At 36.0% G+C, this 19,584-nt stretch overlaps 1 protein-coding gene across 4 annotated transcripts in view; it reads left to right on the top strand.

The window, feature by feature from the left end:
- The window catches only part of MTA3 (metastasis associated 1 family member 3), a 138,554-nt gene that overhangs the window by 26,204 nt on the left and 92,766 nt on the right, over positions 1 to 19,584 (top strand). For all 4 annotated transcript variants that reach the window (XM_026845318.1, XM_026845319.1, XM_026845320.1 and 1 more), the window contains exons 4-5: positions 9,745 to 9,808; positions 10,920 to 11,037. In XM_026845318.1, the coding sequence (XP_026701119.1) occupies positions 9,745 to 9,808; positions 10,920 to 11,037 (182 nt within the window). The remainder of the gene's footprint in view (positions 1 to 9,744; positions 9,809 to 10,919; positions 11,038 to 19,584) is intronic.

The raw sequence follows: 19,584 nt of genomic DNA, 5'->3' as shown, positions 1-19,584 counted from the left end.
GGTGGGGGGGGTGGGTGTTTGTTACATCTTGTTTTATTTTTTGGTTTTGTTTTGGTTTAGTTTTTTGGTTAAATTATCCCCTAGCTTCTGGGTAAACTACAGTAACTTTGTTACCACTTTGTAGACATATCAGAAAAAGTAGCACAAGTATGTGCAGTTTATAAAAACATGTAGCGCATACAAACTGCCTGTAAGGGTGTGATGGTTTTTAGATGCATAATAAATAACTCAGTTTTATCATATGGCTTCCTTTATGCTGCATTTTCTTTTTCATGATCTCATCAGGACTTGCAAATATTGTTACTTCAAACAACTAAGGTTAAGGTGTAGAGAAGTACTTTTTTCTGAATGTGGGATTCTTTCAATTAAAACGCAGCAAATGGTCTGAAGCTTACACCAGATAGGGCAGGTCATTTTATAGAAGAAATGTTGCAACTTTTTAAGGTATGGCACCTTAGCATTTAGTGGTACTACCTCAGGATTTCTTGTTTTGCTATTCTTGGCAAAGTAGAAATTTCTGACATACAGGGTGATGGTGTGTGATGAATTTATATACCTCTCTGTGTGTATGTGTATGTATGTATATATATATATATATATATATATATATACACACACACACATATGAGATACAGTAGCCAACATTTAAAAGCTTACTTTGAGCCTTATAAGCCTGATTTATTTTCTGGCATAAATCAGACTGGTTAAGGAGTGAATCTGTTTTGTATAGGAATGTGCTTACCTGATGATTTGGATTGTTAAGAAAGGATTTCTTCCTTTCTGCATTGAGTTTATTTATAGCAAAGGGACTTTTGAAGCATGTGGATTGTTTGGGTTTTTTTCTCTTTTTTTTCTTCAGTAGAATTTGGAGAATTCTTATGTGAATTAAGATGAAAATTCAACATAGGCCAGAATCTTGTTTTCGGATGTGGTCAATTGCCAGTACTAGTGATGGAAGGTTGTCACTTAAATACCTGAAAATCATTACATATTTCCCTTTTAGTGATATAATTGCAAAGTGGAATTCTTTCATATAGTGCAAAACGTTTTAAGTTCAGTTGCATGGAGTGATGTGCATTGCTTCTGAGCTGGGCAACCTTTTAATGGACCCAATTACCTTAAAGGTCTTTTCCAGCCTAAATTATTCTATGATTCTGTGAAAAATCATTCCTAACCGACCTCCTGTGTTTTTATTCAATACATGTGCATTAGTGTTGCTGTGCTGAAAGGTATAATTTTTTTACTATTTAGCATGAATTAATCCTTAGATTGAGTTTCCTACAATAGTTTATAGAAAGTATGCTTATTCTGAGGTATCAAAACACATAGTTCTACTGTGCCCAGACCAAGAAAACATTTACATTTCTGTGTGGCACTCAGTGCATTGTTCTTTCTACTCGGTGTTTTCTTGCAAACACTTCTCAGCTACAGAACACAAGATTCATTCGGTTATGTAGACTGGAGCAGTACTAGTGTAAATCTGATTTTAAGTGATAATATGTTAAAACTTGTTTCAAATGTGTGTACATTCATAGATCCATACATTTACCTCTTAACATTTTCTGCAACTATTAAGGTAAGATTTTCTGGTAAAGTTTTGTATGCTTTGGCTCTTCATCTAACTGTGTAGTATAAACATATAAACTACATAAATTGTTACTGAATGCACAGTCTTCTTTAATTTTGTCTTTACTAAATTTATTTCACAATGGGAATGCTTTGTCCTGTTTAGACTGTGACTAGACAACAGTGGTAAGAACGATATAAAAGTCGGAACCTTAAGAATACTCCAAAAAAATTGAATGTTATCTACAAATTACTTTCAAATCTATGTCAGTTGTGCATGATTGCTCCAAGAGACTGCCTTTAAATCTTACCAATTTTGAGTGCTCAAAATCAGCACTCCAGCTTTAATTAAGATTAGAACTGAATTTTTTGACTAAAAGCCACATGTAGCATAAAAACCCTGGGCCATCCATATGATCTTACGCATGTGTTTAGATGTCAAGCATTTATTGGTTCATTTAGATGTACATAAATTGCTGTACATTCTGTTTTTAATTTTATTTGATCAGGAGAGTGTTAATTAGGTAATGCCAAGCTTATTTATCTATCTTTGGCCACAGATACACAACCTTGTACTGTTTGGGAGATTGGTATAATTTTGTTGGAGACACAGATTCCAGTAGTATTCACATATCAAATGGGTTTTGCTTTTTTTTTTTTTTTTTTTCCCCTCATGTTTGAAAGAGCTCTGTAAATGAGCAGAGCCAAACTGCAGTCAATTAAGTATGAATCATTACAGTGCAGATCTTTGTTTTGTCAATTATAGATACTGATTGAATATTTTAAAAGTCCAACTCTAGTTAGGGGTCTGTTGCAGATTTAAATCGCAATGATGTTTTCTTGTTTTTAGTGTTAAGCAGTAGCTTGCTCTCCAGTTGTAAATATCTATCTGGAGAACTTGAAATTTGCTATAAAGACTTTAGTACGTGTCTTTCAGCATCATTCTGTGCCCCTTAAACTGCTCTTAAAAGTAAAATACCCATGTACTGTTAGTATCGGCTTCCCATAACTGTGGAATCAATTTCATATAATTAGCAGAAGCTCTTTGGACTCCGCAGTTCCTAGTCTGTGGTTTGGTGATCATCACTGCAGTTTAGACAGCTTGTTAAGGGATCAAGACTTGGCACAGAGCGATTTTTTTGGTTGGAAATCTTCAGAACACTTCCTATTTAAGACAGTTAAGAAAAAACCTTTTTTATTTAAGGTATCTCTCTACTCCTCTACTCAATATTTGTGCCTTTTTTTCTCCCTCTTTTATCCCTTTATGCTGAATATGGGAAAGGTTTCTCCTGAGTTCTACTTCTGCACAAAACCTTACTGCCCCTCGTCATTATGTACTTTCTTTTTTAGTTTGATCTCTGGTTGTCACTGAAGTAACAGCATATGTTAAAATCAAATCAGATTTTCCTCACAAGCATAATATTTCCTAATATTCTCTCATTTTATTCTCAAACTGTCTAGCTGGTGACTCACACTTCTGTGTTCCAGATCTCTACTGAGACCAACATTTCTTGGTGAAGATCAGTAAGAGACAATTGGTATATCTGTACAGAATTACCCAAAATCATTCTGTCATATTCAGGAGGGCAATTGTTAATAGCAGATTTTAAAAGTCTGTGGGATCATGCCTGCATATATTATTTTATTTCTTCAATTTGTATCTGAATGACCAACACATGTCAAGTTTCCCTGACTTGATGGGAACCCGGAGCAATGAACTTGCAATGCATCAATGTCCCCCAAACTGCATCTACATTTCAATAGGAAACTTAGATGATGTGATATCATACTTGTGAGGTTGCTTTTTCCACTACTATGGTTTGTCCTGGTTAACAGGCATTAAGCGTTTTGTTTATTTTGTAATTTCTTTCTGTAATTTTTGTTTGCATACCTCCTGTCTCAAGGAATCCTTATTAAAATAAGATTTGTTCTCATAGGCTCTTTCATTCATCTAGTGAAAACATGAAGAAATAGCCTGCAAGAATAGCAGAACAGGAATTGTAGAGCTTTTCACCGGTTTAAAAGTAGGGGTTGTGCTGAAACAGACAATGACTTTAAAAGATCAAAACAGTTATTGATTTCAGTTAATTCTGGTAGTTTTAAAAAATCAGAGTTTGCATCAGATTTTTAAATTTTGGTAAATATTTGAAACTATATTTTTGATTGCTTTTTAAGAAAAAACTTATTAAATGACAATTACACAGTGCAAACAAGAAGTCTATTTTATTATTTCCCAGATATGCATTAAGTGTATCTTCTGGAGAATTTGGTGGTTTGCTAGGTTGTTTAACCAGGCTATATTGAAATGTTTTCATAATGTTATCCTGTATAACAGCCTCGGTACAACTTTTTCTGTACAGTTTAAATTCTTAAGCTGGTTATCATTGTCTTACATCTTCACTGGAACAGGTTAGTAAGGGCAGTCTTGTATTTCTCTGTTCTAAATACTGTTTGTTGTCACGGTCTCGTATGAATTATGTTCCCACATGCTTTTCATTCCTTTCTTGGGTCTCACTCAAATGTAGAGCTTTCTTGTCTTTAGTTTTCAAGGCCTATTAGGTCCTATGTCTGCTTACTCTCTTTGAAATCTCTTCTTCAGAACTCACATGCCAACTGACATCTCATACAGAGTGTTAATTTTGAGTAGCTTCTTATTGAATTGTCCAAGACAGTCTTATCTATGACTGTCTCACAAAGCTGCCATTTATTTTCTTCTTTCTTTTGATTCTCCTTTTCTTTGGTCCACAGTAAAAGAAATAATTTTTAAAAAGCTCCTCAAAACAGGGAGGGGGGGAAGGGAATAAACTGTTACATCCTTATGTTCACTGCACTGAGACTTCTACCTACCATGATGACTAGTATGTCTTGCCATTTCCTTATAATCCTCATTAGCACCTCTGTGATTTGCTGTTTCAGTTGTAGATGGTTAGCATTTTGGTTTTGGGACTATATGGTCCTGACTTTCTGTTTCGGCTGTTAAATAAATCCTTTTCTACAAAATCATTAAGGCATTTTTTCCAAAGTAGTATTTTAGAGTATTTTTGTGGGAAGTGTTTGAGTCTCATTTCTGTGTTTTAACAGAAGGGCTTTGCTGATGTATAGAAGTAACTGGTTGTTAGGTGTCCCTTAGCTGATGGATGTAAAAGATCAGGACTAGTCAAACTACTGGTGGAGTCACCTGAAACAAACAAACAAACAAAATTACAAGCAGATCAGAGCATCTAACGAATGAGAACAGAGGAAGGTGTAACATTTGACAGCTTTCACATGTTAATGCTTTAAAGAAAGAAAAAAAATAATGAGTTGTAGCTCTGGCTCCTAGGACAGGGGAAGCAATTGAATCCTGAGTGGTTTATATGATAGAGGTTGGTAATACCATGAACATATATATAGGCAAGCTTCATTGTCTCCTTTTACTGCAAGACCTCTAAATTGTTTTTTATTGATGACTGATTTTAATAATATAACAAGCTTTGTTGGTATTGTTGTCAGCTCAATGGAAGAACTTTTTATTTGTGACCAGTTCAAATACAAAGAACATCTAAGAGCAGGAAGGATTCTGAAGGGATAATTTAGTCTCATTAGAATTAAACTGTAAGTGAAGACATAAAAATGAACTGATTTTTTTTGTTTTCGGTTATTTGTACATTGCTGAGGTATCTGAAATTTTCCCTCAACATTCATACAAGATAAATTTTGCCTAATTCTCTAGGAAGTAAAAATAATTTTTCTGAATATTTTTGATGTGAGGAAAAGGTCAAAACCAGATATGTAATCTTAATGTCATTGAGACCTTATGATGCTGTTTACTAGCAATTCACTTTGTTGATACTCATTAAGTCAAGAATGCTGCTTATTGGAGTAGTATAGCTTAAATCAGAGAATGGGAGTCAGATAAGAGGAAGAAGGTTTCATATCTGAATAAATAGTAAACAACTCTCCAGTAGTTCTTGGGTGTTTTTCATTTCATGGAAGCTGGTAACTTTTACCTTAGTTTGCTTAGTTTTTGTGACATATTTCAGACAGGAGACTCCAGCAATAGAACAGTGAGACTGTGGCATTATACTTTACCAGACTAAATAATACTCAGAACTTTCAGAAATCCTAGTGTCTTTGCAAAGAGAATATCATATTATTTTGGTGTGCAACTGATTTTGCAATTTGGTAAATGCAGTGTATATCCTCTTTCACTTGTCTCTGCAGGTAGCTAGCTGCTGCATTGTTTTCCTCTATGCTAGAATACTCTGATTTTATCCTGTTTTATTGACTCTGTATTTGATACATCTCTATCTGTCTCAATTATCTGAAACTGTTTAAAAACATCAATGAACAAAGTTCCAGAACACTGTGAGTAGGAGAATATTGTATTTAAATCCAGAGAAGCTCAGGGTGTTTAGATACAAGCTTTAGAGAACGAACTCCAAGTCTTGTCATAATGTGGCTTAAACCACATAACTTTCTCTCCAGGGCATTTTGCTTATTAGTATTAGAAGAAAGGGTGAAAACTGCAATGGTGGTTGGAGAATATTTAGGAATATATCACTGCAAATCTGTATTCACTTAAGTTATTTCCTAGGCATCCATGATTGAGAGATGCCAGAGATGATATAATGAGCTAGATGCTTGGTTCAACCCAATAGACCATTTACAATAGGCTGAGAGGATTTTCCTCTGATGGAAAAGAGGAAGAGGGTATATGTAAACAGTAGGCTTTTATGTGTTTTGTAAAGATACTAAACAGAGGCAGAAAGGAGGATCCAGGAGACTATAGACCTGTCAGTCTGACCTTGGTACAAGGGAAGGTCATGGAGCAGATCATCTTGAGTGCCATTAAAAGTCATATAATGGACAACCAGGGGATCAGGCTTAGTCAACATGGGTTTATGAAAGGCAGGTCCTGCCTCACAAACCTGATCTCCTTCTATGACAAGATGACCCAACTATTGGACAAGGGAAAGCCTGTGAATATTGTTTACCTGGATTTTCAAAAAGCATTCGATACAGTTCCCCATAGGATTCTCATAGAAAAACTGGCTGCCCATGGCCTGGATGAGCGAATGGTCTGCTGGAGCAGGCACTGGATGGATGGACGGTCCCAGAGAGTGGTGGCCAGTGGAGTTAAATTCAGCTGGTGGCTGGTCACAAGTGGTGTTCCTCAGGGCTCAGTGTTGGGACCATTTCTGTTCAACATCTTTATTGATGATCTTGATAAGGACATAGAGTGTATCATTAGTAAGTTCGCAGATGACACCAAGTTAAGCGGGAGTGTGGATCTGCATGAGGATAGGGAGGCTCTACAGAGAGACTCGGATAGATTGGATCAGTGGGCCAACATTAACGGGATGAGCTTCAACAAGGCCAAGTGCCAGGTCCTGCACTTGGGCCACAACAACCCCCTGCATGGCTACAGGCTTGGGGAGGTGTGGCTGTAGAGCTGTCTGGGAGAGAAGGATCTGGGGGCTCTAATTGACAAGCAGCTGAACGTGAGCCAGCAGTGAGCCCAGGTGGCCAAGAAAGCCAACGGCATCCTGGCTTGTATTAGAAATAGTGTGACCAGCAGAAGTAGGGAGGTGACAGTCCCCCTGTACTCTGCACTGGTGAGGCCACACCTGGAGTATTGTGTCCAGTTTTGGGCACCTCAATATGAGAGAGATGCTGAGGTGCTGGAATGAGTGCAGAGGAGGGCAACAAACCTGGTGAAGGACCTGGAGAACAAATCCTGTGAGGAGGGATTAAAGGAGCTGGGACTGTAGTTTGAGGAGGAGAAGGCTGAGGGGAGACCTCATCACTCTCTACAATTACTTGAAAGGACGTTATAGAGAGGTTGGTGCTGGTCTCTTCTCACAGGTAATTAGCGATAGAACAGGAGGGAATGACTTTAAACTGCAACAGGGGAGGTTTAGACTGGACATTGGGAAAAAAAATTTCACAGAAAGAGTGGTCAGACAGTGGAATAGGCTGCCCAGGGAGGTGGTGGAGTCACCATCCTTGGATGTGTTCAAGGGTCATTTAGATGAGATGTTGGGGGATATGGTGTAGGGGAGAACTTTGCAGAGTAGGGCTGATGGTTGGACTCAATGATCTCAAGGGTCTTTTCCAACCTGAATGATTCTGTGATTCTATAATAAATATCAGAGGTTTCTAGATTACAGAAACTGGTAACTGTAATACAGATACTTTTTTTTTTCTGGTTTTGAGTCTGTTATTTACCTGTTTTCAGATGGCTTTTTAAATTTTTTTTTTATTTTACAGTGATATCTGCTATGTCTGTGGTATCTTTATGTCTACTATTGGTTTTTTTGAGACTCTAGTCCATACATGTGAGATACCATACATGCATGTAACCATTAGGTGGTTAAAATGCTGTACAAAGAAATGTAACATCAAACAGAAATTCACTCACTTAGAAAACATGCCAGGGGGATTAATCTTGTCTTTTAATTAAATAATGTGATTTTTTTTTTTAAATTACTTGCAGTAAGGTATAAGGTCAGTCAATAAATTACTCTTGCAGTCACAATGACAGCTAAGGAATTCCTCTGCAGTAATTGGAGTTAAATAAGGGTAGGCTGTAGTGAAAAGAGACCATACTAGAGGTATATGGAATAGAATCAAACTGGAAAGGTAAACTCCCGTTTATCCTTTAACACACAGAAAAAAATCAGTTCAAGTTGATGAACTGACTTTATGGTACGACATATAATTAATTTTTAGAAGTGATGTTCTGGAATTATCAAGGCCAAAAGCTTTAAAAGGCATTCAAATGCATGGTCAGGTATAGAGAAGTTTTCCTACTTCTCTACTGCAGGTGTCTTTTCCTCTGTTCTGTATTATGCTCATTTTTCCACCATTTCACTTTGGTGGTGTGATTCTCCTGACAGATATACAGATGAAGAGAAATTCAGGAGGTTATATACTGTAGACTTAATATGTGATTTAACCCCATTTCCTATGATAATGAATGGTAATGAATAAGAAATTAGATGGGTGTGTTTGCTTAATGATTAGTCTTTAACAATTGATGTCTCATGCTTATGGTTGAGCTTAACAGTCAACACTGACTGAAATGAACAGTGCTTTTTGCAATAACTTCTTTGGTGTTACCTTAAAATCAAGGTCTCTGCAAACAATTGTCTTTTCTATATTTGTTTGCTGGTTTGTTCCATGGTAGAAGATGGGAGAAGGGTGTTCTGGGCAGAGGTCCTGTAGCCATATATATACGGCCACTGGAACTTCCTGGTAAATACAGACTAAACTGATAGAAGCTGAATGAAACTTAGGTGCATGGAATAGAAGGTGGTGTGTGTAAGTGATAAGAAAGATATATTATTATAAAATGTTACTTCAGTTGAAAGTGATAGCATAAAAATGCCAGTTGCTAGCAAGATGATTCAGCACGCTTAACATTTTTCATCCGCAGCCATGTGTGTTTCTTTAAAATACCATTTGTTAAAAATAATTCTGCAGATTATTTGCAGAGAAGTTGGAAGCAGAGGAATTTGAGGCCAAAGTAATGTTGAGGGAGAAGGGGATGAGAAAGAGGGGAGAGAAGGGGGTGGGGGTAGCGGGACAAACTCCCGTTGCGTTATCTACAGGTGTTATACATGGTCAGATCTGTACCACTACTGAATAATGGGAAGATTTCTACTGGCAGCCTTCACAAAAATGTGGCAGTTAACATTTTAATGTGGCCATAGGATAAATGATTAGAATTTCATGATTAATTATTAGACATAATTCCATTCAAAAAGGAAAAGTGCTTTACTTCTACAGGCCATTGGTATACCTTATATTGTTTCTATTTTGGGTTGTTTTCAGTTTAGGCACTGAACTTACTAGAGGTAAGTCACTCGGAGGTGATGTTTATTCTTCCAGGCCTTTTTATTAATTGTATGTGTATTTACTGTTTGTCATAGTACCTCTTGTTCCTTCACTGTTTCTCTATTTCTGAAACTATTTGCCAGTTTGGCAGAATTCCTATGTATTTGAATGATTAGGTCAGTACAGCCGTTCATTTTGTTGCTTTGATATTATTTTTCATATCTTAGAAGTATGACAATGTGCATTTTACAATATTCTTAATGTAAACTATGTCTAGATCATTTTCTTGCAAAGAACTTTTTGACTATAAAAATGTGAACTTCTACAAAGTAACAGTTCTTCCTTGTGTTTGTGTAGGGGAAAATGCAGTGTTGCACTTCTGAATGAGACAGAATCTGTGCTGTCATATCTGGAGAAAGAGGTAATGTGACTTTTATTTGGGTAAATATTGGGGTGGGTTTATGGGTTTTTTTATGGCTGTATTTTTAATAAATGGGGAGACAACATTTTGAAAATTTTTCTTGAATAAATTAGAAAATCATGTTGAAAACACTGATTTAAAAAATCTTATTGGATAAAAATTTGACACTCTTAAATGACAGTTTTATTATTAATATAGTTGTATTTGGAAAAAAATAGTTAAAAGTAATTCATATGGCATCTTACAAAAGAAAAATACACAGACTTTTTCCTGTAGCAGATACTTAAGGGGGAATTCATATGGCTTTTGTTGCAGAAAGAGCAGCCTTCCTCTTAATGGACAGGGAGAGAGGAGGGGGCCCTACAGAGGGCAACTTAGCATAGGGTTTAATTTAAAGAGTTCTGAATTACTGTATGGAAAAAATCTCCTCACCTTTCATTTCCCGTTGAAGAAACAGGATGCTTAGCTTTACAAGAGGGGAAGAAAATTCCTCAAGAATTTGAAAGAAAGTTGTATTGCAAAATACATTCAAAATAAGCATATTTTCTTTGGAGAGGCTTAACATGACATCAGACAGACAGAGGTTTTTAGCTGAAATTAGCATGTCTTTATTTTTAAATTTCTACACCAAACCCACTGATAAAAACGTTTCTGAAAACAGGATTTGCCCTATACTTCATGGGACTGTACCAGACATGCCAATACTATTTTTTTGTAAGCCCTCTTCAGACACTGATAGTGTTTTATGATTTTTTGAGACGTAATTTATAATGCAAAGTCAGTATGGTAGTATTTAGGGGAGGAAACATGTTAAATTCAAAAAGCAGTTGTTTATTATTTTCAAATCTATTGATATATTTTTGTCTATGAATCTTTTCATTATTGCTCTATCTCAAAATAACTCCTAGCAATGAGAGAGGCTTCAATTAGCCTTTTAAAAGTACTCATGATACATCTGCATTATTTAAAATAAGGATTAAGGTACCAAAACTGTGCCTTGCAAAAGTGTGCAAGTAAGGTTCCTTTAATAATTTCCAAATGGAAAGTGATACAGGTTTATAAACCTAATTTTAAAATCATTATGCTGTTGCAAATATGTCTTCTTTTTTAGGATACATTTTTTTATTCATTGGTGTATGATCCATCACTGAAAACGCTTTTAGCAGACAAGGGAGAAATCAGAGTGGGGCCTAGATATCAAGCAGATGTGCCAGACATGCTTGCAGAAGGTAAATACATGATATTTGATTAGTCAACAAAATAATCCTCATCTTTCATTATTACTTATGTTGACTTTCTGAACTAATCAGCATAGAAGCAGAGTGAGTAAAATAGTAGATCTTTGAAAACTGACAAATACCTTTTGATATTATAAAGAAAGAAAGAAGGAAAGGATATTTGAATAGCTTTTGAAAAGGCATTGTCCATTTCCAGTTTGTGCATTACACAATTTAGGCATTCAGTGTTTGTTTACTTGTTATATAGTCTGATTAGATCTTACAGGCCTAGATATAGGCCTCATGGAAAGATGATGCTAAGGACCAACCCATTTTCTAGAAAAATAACATGGTAACAAACAAATTAAAAATGTATTCTTTCACTCCCTTTTAAAATAGTATTTGCATAGAGAATGTATGTTGGTGTGTCGTCTTACTTTAAAATATTTTTTAAACTAGTTAAAATGGCTTTCATCATCTCTGTTTGGTAGCAGGAGTGAAACAAATGTTTCTAGCCTTGGCATATCTTTAAAATCGGTGGTATTTTCAAAGTTGATTTTATTTATTTCTAATCTAGCACAACTATCTTTGCCTTAGGCTTTTGCTAAGTAGAAACTTTATTCTTTTAAACAAAATTTCAAGTACAATATTTATTTAGTGTTTGGCTGTTATTTAAGAAGCATCAGCACCTGTGTCTTGTTATGTTTGCAATTATATTTACATAGTAAATTTTAAAATAAGCTGGTTTTGTCAGTGAAATGTGCACTCATTGAGTGCTAACAAAACAGAAAGTTTCATGAGGAGTATCTAGACACAAATACTATTTTCAAGAATCATGGTATTTATTCCTTAATAAGAAAAGATTATGTGACAGGATTATCACTCGCAGTAAGTCAAAGGAGATATGAATGCCACAAGTGTGTCTATTTGTAACCTTAAATGGTGTGGTTTTCATTTGTAATGGGCTGGGTTTTTTTCTGCCAAACTTTTTCTTTCATACAAAATAAGCATTATTTCTACAAGGCTTATTTAATAAACTGTATAAAACAAGAAAGATTTTATTTCTGGCAAGTGGCAGATTATTTTACAATGGATGCTATTTAGTAGCTCAACTGCATTATTATTCTGACTTTTAATAACCAGAAATAAACTGTAGGAAGACTTCTCCAGATTTGTTTATAGAGGCATACAGACTTGTTTCAGAACAAGTTTATGACTAGAATGTGATACACTGCAATTCTTGATGTAAAATGTGCCTGTCATAGGGAAACAAATAATTATGTAGGCATTCATATGCTCAAGAGAAAAGCTTCCCAGAGTATGAGAGAAAATGACTGTCTCAATGTGTGTATCAAGTAGCCAGGAAGTATTGATGTGCTTCTGAAATATCTGGGTTTTCAGGATGAGCTGGAGTGTCTGCCAGGCAGGAGGGGTTTTCCTACAGAATTCTGCTACTTACATTACTAAAGACAGAGCCTAATTATGGAATAGTGAATGCTACATATAAAGTAAATGTTTTTCCCATGGAAATTTTACTTATTTATATTTTTTCTAAAATTAAAGTCCATATTTATGAGAAGTTAAGTTACTAAGTTCTTCTGGAGCTTAACTTTCTCTTAAATGAGAATAAGAAGATATTTTTATGTGATGAATACAGGATTTCACTGTGTGTTACTGTCTTGTTTTTCTCACGCCCCATTAATCCCCAAAGTGCAGTAAGTGATGCAGTCTTCTTGCTGTCTCTAGTAGGTGATAATAGTCCATCAGTTATTATTAGGGTTCAGAAACAACAAGCTGTCCACAAACCAAAGACCAGGTAGTATACAGAGCACTATTTCGGCAGTTTAGTTGGATTAATCTGCACGTATTTCCAGTGGTTGGTGGAAAAAAAGATTTGTTTTAGGAGGATAAAAATATGTGAATTATTGTAGTTTTGACTGACCATTACCTAAATGTTTCTTTAATCTTCTGACCTCCAAGGAAAAGAAAAAGGTGATTCAGCTATTACTGTGTCTTTATGTAAGCTGACAGCCTGAAAGTTATTCCATTCACTGTCAAGCCTTTTCAGTCATGAAAATGAATCTAAGCAATGTTTAAAATTAATAGAATAAAATAGAGATGTTTGCAAATACGGAATTCCATGAAGATTTCTGATTTTTGAAATAAATTTTTGAGTCTGTATTTTAAAAAGTGGCTAATGATCTGTATGTCCAAATTATTATGCCATAATGTATGGTTCTTTAAAAGCCTAGAGCAATCACCGTAAATTAAAAGAAATCATTTAGCTTTGATAATTTAGACAACTTCGAGTCAAAGATCACTTCAGAAAAATTGGGTTGTGTCATCTAATACTATTATTAGATAATAAAATAGAAACCATTTCCAACTTTACTCACACTTAAAATTTGTTCTTTAATGTAAAGGAAGTATACCTTTTTGAATGTTATTGGTAGGAATATTTTATGTTTACAGAAAATCTCCCAAAACATTTAAAAAAAAAAGATTTAAAAAAATCAAAGATTCACATGCCATCAGTTATTTTGTTTTAAAAGTTACTGGCATGTAATTCAGATGACTGAAGGCATGCCAGGTCAGATTAGCTTTCAGAAGGCCAGTCACAAAGTGGCGGAAAAAAAAATTAAAATTCTTTGAACTGTCAAAGCCCTTCCACATCTATAAACATTAAATTATTTTGATGTAAACACACTGATGTATTTTAGTAGATAAAAAATTCAAATTGCTTTCATTTTCTCTATACTGTGATAATTCCTTTTCTGTCTGGACTACTATATCCTTTTTTTTTTTAGTGTTAGTTGGAGAACTATATATATTTTCTTTGTGGGAATAGTTTTGGGGGTTTTTTTTCCCCTTGCACTGATGTTACCATTTTTCTGTCCTTGAGTAGAACATACTCCAAAACCTGGTGTTTAGATCAAACTTTGTATAATGCAACATACCTTCTCCGCTCTACCTCCACCTTGGGTGAATTGGATAACTTTATATTCTCTTTAATTTTTGAAATGAAAAGAATGTTTGCTTTTTAAAAAAGTAAAAAGGTTATTAAAATCAAGATACATAATAAAGTATTTCAGGTCCAACTGTTTTTCCACTTTGAGATACATTGAATCATAAATCCTTTCCACAATTACAGTAAACAAATATAAAAAAGTTTAAAACTGGCTGAAGATGCCTAAGCCTTCTTTATCTATACTGGTTTTGTTTGTAGTGGTTTAGCTAAATCACTTAGATTACATATTTAGTAAAGATCTTTAACTTTGGCGAAAGACCAGAGCAGATTTCTTTCAGCCCGTCTCTTGTAACATTTATGAGCGTCTTCGGGAGTAAACCTATGATCAAAGTTGTCAGATTCAAATGATATTATGGTTCTGTGAAACCCTTTTTTCTCCTCCCAGGTGCAAGTGCTCCAGTCTTCCTAGACTATAGTTTGAAGATTTTGAGAGTCTTTTTAGTTTCTCTTATTACACCGGAGAATAGGAGACTATATTCTACAGCATTGACTGAAATTCTGGCTAGTGTGATACTAAAGAAAGTCCTTTCTCTGTTTTTAACCACACATTCTCCAGCAGCTTATTCTGTGAATATAGCAGGTGTTTATTTTCAAACCTGTTTCCAGTTGTGCTCCTCTGCACAAAGCAAGAATAAAAAGTTTATCTCTGAGAACCAAAGCATGCATTTGGACAAAGTGTATCTTGTTTCAAGCATCCCTACTGTACAGTCCCAGAGCAAGGTACCTTGTTCTCTATATGTGCTGTCTGGGGCATCTACCTACTGTATTTGTCAACAGCTAATAAAATATGTGACTAGTAAGTTCAAAAAACAAAACACACACCCTCAAACAAACAACAAAAAAACTCTATACAGTTTTGCTTTGGGTAAGTCATTCTTATGATTCTTTGATTAAAAGGTGTACTTTTATCAATTATTCTGCTAACAGTTATCTTGAATTTCTCTAATTTGCTCCCTTTTTAAAGAGAGCACGTTGCTAAGATCTTAGACCCTTAGGTAGTTTATAGACCTTATGGCTATTATCTCCGAAGACTTTAGTTAATTGAATGCCCTCTGAAATTTGGACAGTTGTAGCAAATAGGAGGATGAAAGAAGAGTGACAAGACTAAAAAAAGTAATAATTAACCCTACATCTGGTAGCATGTCTTCATCATAATGCCAGTTTTCTTCTTCTGTGGCTTTAGATGACTTCAATTTGGTTCTAGCTGAAGGGAAATTTATAGTACATTAAGGTACTCATTCATATATTTACTAAAGTAAGAAATTTATTGGGGGACGAAGGGACTGAGGGGAACAGCTCTGTGGAAAAGGCCCTGGGGTGCTGGCAGACAGCAAGGGAATGTAAGCCAGCAGTGTACTTTGGATGCAAAGGAGGCTAACAGCATTCTGGGCTGTGTCACCTGGCACATAGCCAGTAGATCAAGGAAAGTAAGTGATCATCCCCCTTTACTGAGCACTCATTAGATCCCATCTAGATACTGCATCCAGGTTTGAGTCCCACAGTAAGGGCTAGTTATTGATAAACTGAAATAAGTTCCGTGAAGACCATCACACTTCATGGGGCTAGAGCACTTGCCCTGCAAGGACAGGCTGAGGGAATTGAGCCTGTTCACCCTGGAGAAGAGTTGGCTTCAAGGTGGTGACCAACTGCAGCTACTCAGTGACTTGAGAGGAGGTTGTTGAGAAGACAGACAGGTTCTTGAAAGTGTTGCATAGTGGAAGGATGAGATAAAAGATAGAATATGAAAGGTGAGGTTCAGAATGGCCATGAGCAGAAGTTTTTTTTCCATAAGTATGGTCAGGTAGTGGAGCAAGTACCGAGGGAGGTTGTATCATCTCTGTCATTATAGATTTTCAAGACTGAAGTGGATAAAGCTCTGGTCTCATCTCACAGCTGAGTCTGTTTTGAGGAGGAGGTTATGCTAGACATCTCCTGCGATCCCTTCCAACTTGAACTGATTCTACTATGGTGCTACAGTTTAACCACCTACTTCTGAGATTCAGCCTTTTACCCTGGGGAAGTGCTTCTTTATCCATAGAGAGTAGGTTGGGATTGGAAGGTTACCTCTTATTAAACAAGCATGTGAGTGGACAGTTGTTTAATCAAAACACCTATGCTTCAAAGATGATCTTAGGCACCATGTTTTTCTGCGCTTATCTACAGTCATATTTCATTAGGAGAAGCTGAAAGAGAAACCTCAAACTGCTACCTTCCCTCCAGTGATGATGCAGGGTAGTAAATAACTTCTTTGTACATGGTCAGTCATTGTCATTAGTATGCTCAGTTTCAGCTGACTTTTCCATAAAGGCTTGAGACAATATGTTGAGCTTTTAGCAAATCTCAGTCTAAAAATAAAAGGAACACCTGAAGATTAGGAAGTTCAAACACTAATGCTAAGCTAACAGCATTACTACCTCTCAAAAAGTCTTCGGTATAATTAGATTATAATACTGTAATATAAGAAAAAGTATAACATATGCACAGTATGATTCAGTTAACAAAGCAACTACTAACCTTTAAAAATTTTATTTCTCTTGTAAAAACATGGCATAATTTCTGAGATTTAGTGCAAAACTACCAGCTTGAAAGTAGGCTGTAGAGGGAATTAACCTTTGAACTTTCTCTACCTGTCTCAAGGTGTTCAGGTGGTTGAAGGCTGTCTTTTTTGCACACAGAGATTCCCATTCTATGTTTTCCTGGGCAGCATCACAGTGACAGCTGTGCACAGCTATCAGTGTGCACATGCTTATCTGAGCAGTGGAAAGTGCACAGTAGGAACGTTTTATTGTGAATTAATTGTCTGTGTATAGCAGCAGTTTCTGTCAGCTCATCCGGCTCTGCTCATAGTGCCTGCTGTAAGGATTCTGAGTACTGAGCAAGTCATTTGGAGATAAGAGATCTTTGAGCAAAACAGAGGCGTGTCAGTGAGAAACGTGGTGATGGATGCATGAAGGGTTAGGTTTGGTTTGCAGTTGGTGGGAAATGAGATTTCAGTCTCCATGCAAAGGTATATGGAAGGAGAGCATCAAGGTGTTGACAGGTGGGGTGGGTAATAATTAGATTTAAAGGTTTATCTAGAGAGCAGGCTGCTAGTGCTAATTGAGTACTGTCACCAGCAATGGCAAACTGTTTGCAAATTCCTGTTTTAATTAGCGAGAGGACTGATCTTGGTTAGAGTCACTGTTATGGGGATGTCTGTGTACCGCTGCATGGAATTTTCCTTATGCTAGTGGTCCACTCCCAGCTGAAGTCCTGTTCCTAGTCCAGTGCTGTTTATCTCTTGTATCTGTGTTAAAAGGAGACCACTGTATTCTGAGGAATTCCTTATGAAGCTGGGATCTGACACAATAACTCTGTGGCCATTTAAAGCAGTACAAAGAGTTTAGAGTTAGCAAGGAATAGGACTACCCACTTACTGAGACATAGAGAGGAAGAGGAATGAGCGTCTCTGAAATGGAGGAAGAAGTAGCCTGTAGGAAAGACATTCTGTTCAAAGGTTTTTTTTCTTTGTAATAAATAAAATTATGAACTATATTCATAGCATCTGTATAAAAACCCAGACTCCCTCGTACGCATCTGAAAATATCCAGAAAGCATCTAGAAATAACACCTGCTGTGAAGTTGGTTCCATTTCTTGAAGGCAAGGCATTTTAGAGTTAATGGAGTTCAAGTAGTTGAGTGCTTAATAGGAAGAAGGGGAGCAGGTGGGGAAGTTTAAGCTGTAAATTTTGGATGATGCATAGAAAATCTGTGTCCAAAACTTCTAAAACTTTTTTGTTTTGAAAAACAAAAATAATTCCTTCAGAGGTGTTTCCTAGTATCTTCTTCCTGCAACTCAGTTGTGAGAACATGTTGTTTTTAATGGACCAGATATATCAGATGGAAACTATTAAACTCAGAGTTCAAGCCTGTTAATGTTTGGGAATATTGGAATTTCAGCATTTTAAGCTTGAACATAGTTACATTTAAAGAGACAGATAAGAAACTCATACTGTTTTGATTTTTAACATTATGAAAGTTCAGGATGCTTAGACTCAGTGTATTTGATTTTCTGTTTTTTTAAATGCTTCCCATATACGTTAAATTTTTATTGTAATTTAATAAATGAAAAATATTTTTTAGAATACTGGAACCCAGCTGTGTCTCATGAGGAGGGATCTGTTTTGTTACTTCATGGTACATAATGCTCTCATTTATTGGAAGAACCACTGCTGAATTGAAAAATCACTAATACTAGCCAGAGACCTGCAGGAGTGGCTTGAATGGTGCATCTGATTTTCTTGTCAAAAGTTTGTATGCTGTATTATCTCTGTTGGTGTTGATGTAGTGGCAATGACTGCATTCTTTTGCGAGAAGATAAAAATCAGGCCTTTTAAAAATTGATCAATACAAAATATTTTTCACAAGATTCTGTATTCAGATATTTAAGTTAAAAATTAGAGAGTTACGCAATTGTTAGACTCTGAAGACGATTGATGTGTGGCTGTGAGAAACGTCTGACAGGATAAACAAATATTGTGTCTTAGCATCCTATCAGTTTTCAGAAAATATGATCTGTAATTTGTGCTGACTGATCAGTTTTATGACAATTGCTGAATGTGAGATCTGGTCACGTTAATACAATAGGCAGTTCTTAGAAAATAAAATGAAGAAAATAGTGCCTCTTTTCCTGAGTTCAGTTATTTCACAAATAGTATATGTCTAGCCTTTTGTTTTTAACTGGGTTTAAGAAATCACGAGGACTGATGATTTTGAGGCCATGTTAATATTTCCTTTGTGAGTGAACCAACTTGCAAGGATAAATTAGTGGATTTAGTGCAAAACTTGTTGCTTAGGTAAGATCATCGAAGAAAGAATTGCTTTTCCTATGCACACACAGAAGGTGACAGCAGCAGCTTTAGGCTCTTTGAGTGGTGTGTTGGCATGTGAGGAAAAGATTTTACTGGAGAAAGCTGTCAGCCATAAAGTACAGTTCTGAATGGGATGAAGGGACTAGTTTGTGTAGTACACCTCTCTTGTTCTACATACAACAATTTGGGAGTCCATAGTCTGTTGTCTAAAACTAGATCTCCTGGCAACTCAAGGTGACCTTACTGGGATCTAGACAGCAGAAGTCAAAGCTCAAATTCTGAAGCTAAAACTACCTTCAGGAGCAAGTATAAAAGGGGGTGTTTATGCCTAAGTTACATTTGCTTAAAGTGGATGCTCATGAACCTTACAGAAATCTTTTCCACCAAGTTCAGTCTGAAATGCATTGAAGCTTCAAAGTTGTTGGAAAATCTAGTAAGTTAGCAACAAAATAAATGATAACTTCAATACCAGTCAGAATATGCCAGAAGCAGAGAGGTCTTTGAGGGCGATTGAGTCAACTAAAAGATGATGGCTTTCCGGTTTAATGAATTTTTCAGGAGTGTGTGGAACAAAAGATATAAAAAGCCAATTTGGGAGTTCTACCTGTGGAAGCTGCAGTAGAATACCAGACATAAAAGGTGTGATTGTGCTAACCCAGTAAGACTTACCTTTATGGTCAG

This window comes from Athene cunicularia (assembly GCF_003259725.1).
Source record: "Athene cunicularia isolate RWA chromosome 3 unlocalized genomic scaffold, athCun1 chr3_part1, whole genome shotgun sequence".
NCBI classification, from domain to species: Eukaryota; Metazoa; Chordata; class Aves; order Strigiformes; family Strigidae; genus Athene; species Athene cunicularia.
The sequence above is the reverse complement of the archived record's forward strand: the minus strand, read 5'-3'. Positions and strand labels throughout refer to the sequence as shown.